Source organism: Gloeophyllum trabeum (genome assembly GCF_000344685.1).
Source record: "Gloeophyllum trabeum ATCC 11539 unplaced genomic scaffold GLOTRscaffold_00017, whole genome shotgun sequence".
Classification (NCBI taxonomy): Eukaryota; Fungi; Basidiomycota; class Agaricomycetes; order Gloeophyllales; family Gloeophyllaceae; genus Gloeophyllum; species Gloeophyllum trabeum.
The window spans coordinates 255,961-263,674 of NW_006920426.1; the positions used below are offsets into that span (position 1 = coordinate 255,961).

The following is a 7,714-nucleotide window of genomic DNA, read 5'->3' on the forward strand; positions in this document are numbered from 1 at the left end:
ATCGAGGGCTGGGCGGCGCTCTACAAGATCACACTTCTCGATCTCTTCGTCACAACCGCGTTCCTCGGGCTGCTTGACAAGGGCAGCAAAGACCGCGCGGGGCACACGGCGTGCGTGATCAACATCACGAGCATCAGCGGGTACACGAAGCTCGCGCAGAACCACGTAAGTCTTAAGCGTGCTCTGTCCCTCCTCCGGTCCGTGAGCTGAGGCGGAGGAGTAGTTTTGCTACAACAGCGCGAAGGCGGCAGCCTCGCACCTTACCAAGATGATGGCGACCGAGTTCGCGCTCAAGGGCGTCGACGTGCGCGTGAACGGCATCGCGCCGGGGGTGTACGCGTCCGAGATGACCTTTACCGACATCGACGGCGAGGAGCAGACCAACAAGGTCGGCCAGCCGCTGGTGTCGATACCCATCAGGCGAGCCGGGACGTAAGTGCCTCTTCCCTCCTAGTGGGCCTAGTACGAATGTCGGCTGATGCATACGCGCTGCACAGGGCTCAGGAGATGGCGGGGACGGCGATTTACCTCGCCTCTCCCGCAGGCTGCTACACGAACGGACAGGATATCATTATTGACGGAGGGTATCTCGCGGTGAATCCGTCTACCGCATGAGGATGCCGATGACTCGAGAGCGGAGAGCTGAAGCGGACGGGCGGGAGGCAGTACAGAGAAGTATGGTTGTGTGTATGATACTTAAGGACCGATGTGTCTGGACAAATCACAATTTCTTCATAGTGTGGGTGAGCAGCCTGAGGTCCATAGGATTGAACACAACCTCCTTGTCATTGTTTCAACGGGTTTACCATGATTCTTGGTTGACATCCTTTATGGATATTGAGTAGTATATAACGTCCATGCGACCCGTAGGCACGTGACAGTCACACACTTACACGTGACATCGGCGTGAAGTTATGGATACGTGTGTAACGGCACACTTGCACCTTCACTCAGTAAATTACCACAGGATACCCTCCCAGGCAAACACCAGAAAACCTCACATAAATGCGTATGAAAGACCGTTTGGGCATATTTATACTCTTATAGGCATCTGACTCACGTGTTGTTATCCAGGGATCGTCTTCGTTCTCGATTAGTACATCAAGCCGCGTGTTCTGCGGCAACAACAAGTTCAAACCGTGGTGAGCACCATATAAGGCGCCGCTTCTGCGCCACACGCTCTAACCACAATCCCCATGATGTCTGACAGTGTGAATGACAGCGACGCGGAATCTACCCGCTCGGCCACACCTATCGCAAGTGAATATTCTTCGCGGTGGTCCTCGGAGCAGCCGTCTCTCGTGCCCGATTCGAGCGCACCTTCATCTCCTACGCCGTCGTCCGAGACAGAGACACGTCCCTCCACCCCGACTGCAAGGCGCGACAAAGGCAAAGCTCGCGAGGGATCATTCGAAGCCGAAGCCCCATTGCTGCAAGACGCGCCCCCGGACTTTGATCCCGAGGCTTGGTTCCCAGAAACTGGTTTTAGAACTGAGACTATACAGATTAATCCCTGGGATCCACCGTTGGCAGGTTCCGAGCCAGTGGAGGAGCTGTCGTACTCTACTGGTATCAAGCTGGGGAACTTAGCTCCCGACACCCCTCCTCGGAAATCACACCCTGACCATCAATACGCACCATCAGATTCCAAGGTTATGGATACACCAGCGAAGTCTACTTCAGAGGCTCTCGACACCAGTCGCGTAGATGAGCTCCAGTTCGCGCTAGGAGTAGAGATGGAGGATTGGGTCGATGGAGGTGCCGCGTTCCTGGCTAGAGTTCTGAAGCCTCACACGAAGGAGAAGCAGTTCTCAGACATGCCCTCTGACTCGGAAATTGATGAATTCCTCAAGACCTACGAGGGGTTCGAGTGGACTGACCCCCAGGCCACTCCTCCTGAAGGCTCGAAGGGGGGCAGTCACGCTAGTAAGAACCCCGTGCGTACCCGTAGGACGTCTTTGCGCTCCAGGAAGGATTCCGGCAATACCTCTTTTAGATCTAGCAAGCCACCTGGAGAGCCGCCGTCCCCGCCGTGGAAATGGACGGACCTGCCCAAAGGCCCTAAACGCGAGAATGTGTTATATAAACCGTTCGAAGTCATCATATCTTGTATACTGCAACATTTCGGTCGTTCGACTCGCAAGGCGGTCGACACACACGGAGCATCAATGCCCCACTCGCAGGACATATACCAGACGCAACTCAGTTCCAGCCCAGACATCTGTCTACTAGGGTATGGCCCCTCCATTGCAAAGATACAAGGCATCCCGACCAATCCAGCGTATACTCACGTAGTAGCGCCTATCGAAATCAAGTGCGAGAAAGCCGCCGCGGGCGAAAGGGACCAAGCCGCAGCTCATATGAAGCACAGTGTACAGCTCGCCGTATACGCGCGCGAGTGCTTCGCACAACAGCCGAACAGACGTTTCGTCTACGGTCTTCTTCTTACAGAGAAACACGTCCGGTTATACCAGTTTGATCGTGCTGGCGCCGTCTTCTCAGGGCGCGTCCCGATACATAATGAGGCCACGACTTTCGTCAAACTCATCCTCGCGCTGTCTACTGTGGACGAGGTGCAGCTCGGTTTCAATGACAGAATCAGATGGAAGAATAATGATCTGTATTGCATAATGGACGGAGTCGGTACGTACAAGATCTGCAACGTGAAGCCGTTCCATAGACGGACGATACGGGGGAGAGGGACAACATGCTGGGTTGTCGAGGATCCGGACGAGCAGGGCAGCCGACTTCTGCTTAAGTTTGCCTGGCGGACTCTAGACCGCGTACCGGAATGGGAGTTTCTCGAAGAGATCCAGCGCAAGTGTGGGCGTATACCAGGTGTCAGCGAGCTCCGCGGTCGCGGGGAAATCGAGCGGATCTCGGACCTGCGCAACGGCGCCCCCTTGCTCACCCCTACAAACAAGACCATCAACGATCGTCAATACTACTACGTCTTTCAGCCCTTTTATGGGCGAACGCTAGAGAAGGCACCAAACACTTTGATACTCTTGGAAGCTTTCCGTGACATTATCGCAGGTATGACTTCTATTTCGGCTCTTCCTAACGGCATATAACGATGTCCCAGCCCAATGGGAGCTGGCACGGCTTGACATCGTGCATCGCGACATCAGTACGCAAAACATGCTGCTCAACGAAAGGCCCGATGCGCAAGTGGGTGAGCGGGGGGTCCTGATTGATTTTGACATGGCCAAGCGTGTTATCCGAGATAAGAGTGGGGCGGAAACCGATTTCCGAACGGTGAGTTCTCCAGCTTTGTATTCATGGACGGATACTTATACTTGACCACAGGGCACTCGTGTTTTCCAGTCCATCAAGGTACTGATGGGTTATGGGACCCACGACTACCTAGATGACCTTGAGTCAAGTTTCTACGGTATAACATGGATCGCATGCACGAGCGATCGCCCTGGCTGTCCGCGCGACCAGATACCAGAGAACTTGATCGGCTGGGGATCGCAAAACTTGAAGACAGCGGCAGACAACAAGATTCTCTTTCTTAACCACAAGGACGTGGCGCAATTTGTCTCGCCAGGAATGGGGATATACCTAGAAGCACTGGTTGTGGAGCTTCACGCATTTTTCCAGCGGACGGTACTTCCCATGATCGACAAATTCCAGGCATCTCGGCCTGCTAATAAAGAGGAAGAAGAAAGAGCGAAGCGTACCATGGCAGTACGGAAACGAATACAGGCACGACTGGGCCTTGACAAGTCCAAAGACTCGGAGAGCGTGCAAAACGTGTCAGAGCGTAAGCATCTTTCATCCTTTATTCTGTCAAAGCTATTCACGGTAATACCATAGCAGCCAAAACTTATGATGCCCAGAGGGATGAGCATTTCCAACAGGTCCTCGCAATTGTGGATCAGGTCCTCGCAGACATGCAGGAGCCCGATGCGGACAAGATAGCTCCGCCAGATTCTAAAGATGGCAACGGGTCGAGAGGCAGCTACGAACAAGAGCACCGCGTGCCCGTCTGGGAAGGCTCTTACTCTTTCGAGTCAGACACCAATTCTGCATCCTCGGGGAGGACACTCCCCTCGCCATCAGCCCAGAAAGTTTATGTGCTGCTACCCCCGCCTCATCAAGTGCAAAAGAAAGTGAGCAAGAAACTGCTCCTGGATCATGTGTCGATGCCGCCGAAGCCATCGAAAAAGGAGAAGGCGAGGAGGGACTCGTCCAGTACTCAGTCCTCAGGCAGCCAGAAGCGGACTCGGGAACTCGAGGACGACCTCAAGCGCCGTGATCTGGGAGACGCTAGACGGAGCTCGAAGAGGTACAAGAACAAGAGGGGTTTCCGGGATCCGAGTCCGAAATGATTGCTGCTCGACGTTTATCATCTAGTTCTATCCTGTTTTGTCGTATCGTTTTGTTTACTTGCTTTGCTGCGCTGCTCTCGTCGTCGGCTGTAACTTACAGTGTCTATGCGTGTCACGTATCTGAGTGGAGTCTCGTCTGCATATTATGACGGGGAGATTGTAAGAGTAGGTCGCGTCGCCCTATTCATGGCGAGCGTCCTTCGGAGATGCCCTTCGGTAACGACTCGGAGCGCGCTGTGGCAACGCGTAGTTGATTGGGTGAAGTACGCATACCACACCCACATACATACATGTACCTTGCCGGCAGGACCACCTGAAGACATCTTTCTCTTAAACGTGGAGACATCCCAAAAGCCGGCGTGTCCAGGCCTCCGCATGTACAGGTGTACAGTGCCAGGCGAAACGTTGCTCTTCCTACATACATACATGCCAACTACTTTGGCGGGCGTGTTTCTTGACTTTCTGACTCCAGCACGGAGCGCTTGTACGAGCGCGCGAGCGAAACGCTCCGAGCTAGTTTCACTGGAGGGGACAGCGACAGGTGCTTGAAGCAATAGAAATTACAGCAGCCCGGCCGGGGTTCCACTCGAGTGGTTCGGTGCATCCCGGCACGATTGCAGGTCCCGGTCGAGGGATAGAGTGGCCCCTTTCCCGTCTCATTCTGGGTCGATGCGCTTCGGTGATAATGCTACCGTCTCAATATGAGTCTACAATGATTCCGCGGACTTGAGCATATATGACGATAGACACCAGGGTTTCTAACCGCAGCTTCATCGAGGTGATTTTCCCTTGACATATCAGGTATTATTAATAATTCCAGAATCGGGAGGACGGACACGTTGGATCGCCAACACAACGCAGGGTCTCTGGAGGCGTGAGACCGGCCTAAATTCGGCCGGGAAGTACATACGCTAGACGTATCAATTCCAACCGGTAGAAGGTCGAAACTGTCCAGCTACCGTACGAAAAGCACCGTATGCCATAGTCCCCGCGCTGCCTAAGCTTCGGCGATGGCGCTATATATGGCATACACCTTGACCTTGGGTGCGCCCGACGTTGTCTTGACCCTTGATTCAGACGAAGATATACATACCAGTTATTGGGGCGTGCTTCCAATTTTTTTGGGGGAAGCAGGATGTCGTGTTCTTGGGAGTGAGGGCGTTCAAGTTGTCAGGCAGAGTAACTCGACCTTGGACAATGGACAGACAATTGCAAGCTCAGAGTCAGCACGTCGTCCAACCCTGACCCTGAAACGTTGGAGACGACGAAAATACGACGTGCAAGTTCCATGCAGAGGCTGACAGATAATTCGAGCGCCTACCTGCTCATATCGTGTTTTATCCTGATTTATGGTGTTAAACAACGTCCAAGGCGTGTCTATAACTCTATTAATACGTTCACGCCATGTCACGCATGTACACGTGACATCGGCGTGAAGTTATGGATACGTCACGTATTACGTGTGTAACGGCACACTTGCACCTTCACTCAGTAAATTACCGCAGGATACCCTCCCAGGCAAACACCAGAAAACCTCGGGTAACCGCGTATGAAAGACCGTTTAGGCATATTTGTACTCTTATGGATCGTCTTCGTTCTCGATAAGTGCATCAAGCCGCGTGTTCTGTGGCACCCACAAGTTGAAATCGTGGTGAGCACCATATAAGGCGCCGATGCTGCTCCACACGCTCTAACCACAATCCCCATGATGTATGACAGTGTGAGCGACAGCGACGCGGAATCTACCCGCTCGGCCACACCTACCGCGAGTGAATATTCTTCGGTGGTCCTCGGAGCAGCCGTCTCTCGTGCCCGATTCGAGCGCACCTTCTTCTCCTACGCCGTCGTCCGAGACAGAGACACGTCCCTCCACCCCGATTGCAAGGCGCGACAAAGGCAAAGCTCGCGAGGGATCATTCGAAGCTGAAGCTCCGGGAGCTCGATCTTGAGACTTATTTGCCATATACAGGCACTGCATCTGAGACTATTGGAGGATATTCGGAATACCCACTTATAGCAGGCTCAGAACCGGTAGCAGAGCTATTTCACGCTCTCAGAATGCGGAATTTGGCTCGCACTACTCCCCCCCGCGACCCTCCCTCTCCCGGGGCAGTCGGTCCTCCAATTCCTGCTCCTTTCCCTATCCCTCAATATGCGGCATCTGATTCCCAAGTTGAGGATACTCCAGCCTCAGATGCGGTCGATACCGAGAACGTTGACCAGCTTCGGTCCGCGTTGAGAGCAGAAATGGCGGGCGGCTGGGTTACCGGGGGTGCAGCATTTGTACCTAACGTCATTCAGCCGAGCGAGAACGAGAAGGGGTTTTCAGACATGCCGTCTGATGAAGAGGTCGAGAAATTCCTCGAGACTTACAACGGTTTCAAGTGGACTAGTTGCCATGGCACCCCTTCAAAAGGGCCGGGGGATGGTGCCAGCGCGAGCGGTGCCCGGACACGTACGTCGTTGCACCCTAGGAAAGCCTCAGGCAATAGACATCCAGCACCTAGTAGCCAGTCACCCGAAGACTCTCGGCCCCCCTGGTGGACCTGGACGTGCCTGCCAAACGACCCAGACGAGGAGGCTGAACTGGACAAACCATTCGAGACCATCATGAATGACATACTGAAGTTTTTCGGCCGTTCGACTCGCCAGGCGATCGCCACGCATGGCCAGCAAATGCCCCACTCGCGGGATGTACACGCGACGGAGTTGAAGACCAGCCCGGACATCTGCATAATTGGCCATGGCCCCTCGATCACAAAGGTCCAACGTTTGCCGAACAAGCCTGTGTATACTCACGTAGCAGCGCCAATTGAACTCAAGCACGAGAAAGACGCTTACGAGGGGAAGCAACCAAGCCTAGGAGAATGGCAGGCCGAACCTCACACGAACCACAAGATACAGCTAGCGGTCTATGCCCGGGAATGTTTCGTGCAGCAGCCCAATAGACGCTTCGTCTACGGTCTCCTTCTTACGGAAAAATATGTCCGACTATTCCAATTTGATCGGGCTGGCTGCTTGTTCTCGGGGCGTATCCACATACACAGGGACGCGCACATGTTCGTCAAACTCATCCTCGCGCTATCTACCACGGACGAGGCAAAGCTGGGGTTCGATACCCGGATCCATTGGGAGGATCAAGACCTGTACTTCTCTCCCAAGGTGGGCGAGGCTGTCAAGTACAAAGTCTGCAATGTGAAGCCGTTCCATAGGCATACAATACGGGGGAGAGGGACAACATGCTGGGTCGTTGAGGATCCGGACGACAAGGGCAGCCGACTTCACCTTAAATTCGCCTGGCGAACTCTCGAACGCGTGGCGGAGTCTGTGTTCTCGAGTACATCAATATCGAGTGTGTGGCATTCGGGTGTCAGTGA

The 7,714-nt window shown here is 54.0% G+C and overlaps 3 protein-coding genes across 3 annotated transcripts in view; all 3 read left to right on the forward strand.

The window, feature by feature from the left end:
- GLOTRDRAFT_49547 (NAD P-binding protein) overlaps positions 1 to 615 on the forward strand; it is a gene marked incomplete at both ends in the record, with an annotated part of 1,973 nt that extends 1,358 nt beyond the window's left edge. The window contains 2 exons of the mRNA XM_007872206.1: positions 224 to 432; positions 498 to 615. Of these exons, the coding sequence (XP_007870397.1) occupies positions 224 to 432; positions 498 to 615 (327 nt within the window). The remainder of the gene's footprint in view (positions 1 to 223; positions 433 to 497) is intronic.
- A 1,811-nt stretch (positions 616 to 2,426) lies between these two features.
- GLOTRDRAFT_29445 (uncharacterized protein) lies at positions 2,427 to 3,426 on the forward strand (the record flags this gene model as incomplete). Its single annotated transcript, XM_007872187.1, has 3 exons — positions 2,427 to 3,036; positions 3,086 to 3,258; positions 3,310 to 3,426. Coding segments are annotated over 3 exons (900 nt in total), but the record flags the coding sequence as incomplete, so codon positions are not given.
- A 2,969-nt stretch (positions 3,427 to 6,395) lies between these two features.
- Positions 6,396 to 7,591, forward strand: GLOTRDRAFT_141182 (uncharacterized protein; the record flags this gene model as incomplete). Its single annotated transcript, XM_007872281.1, has 2 exons — positions 6,396 to 7,499; positions 7,550 to 7,591. 2 exons carry the CDS (start codon positions 6,396 to 6,398, stop codon positions 7,589 to 7,591), a joined length of 1,146 nt encoding a protein of 381 aa, XP_007870472.1.
- Positions 7,592 to 7,714: the final 123 nt, after the last annotated feature.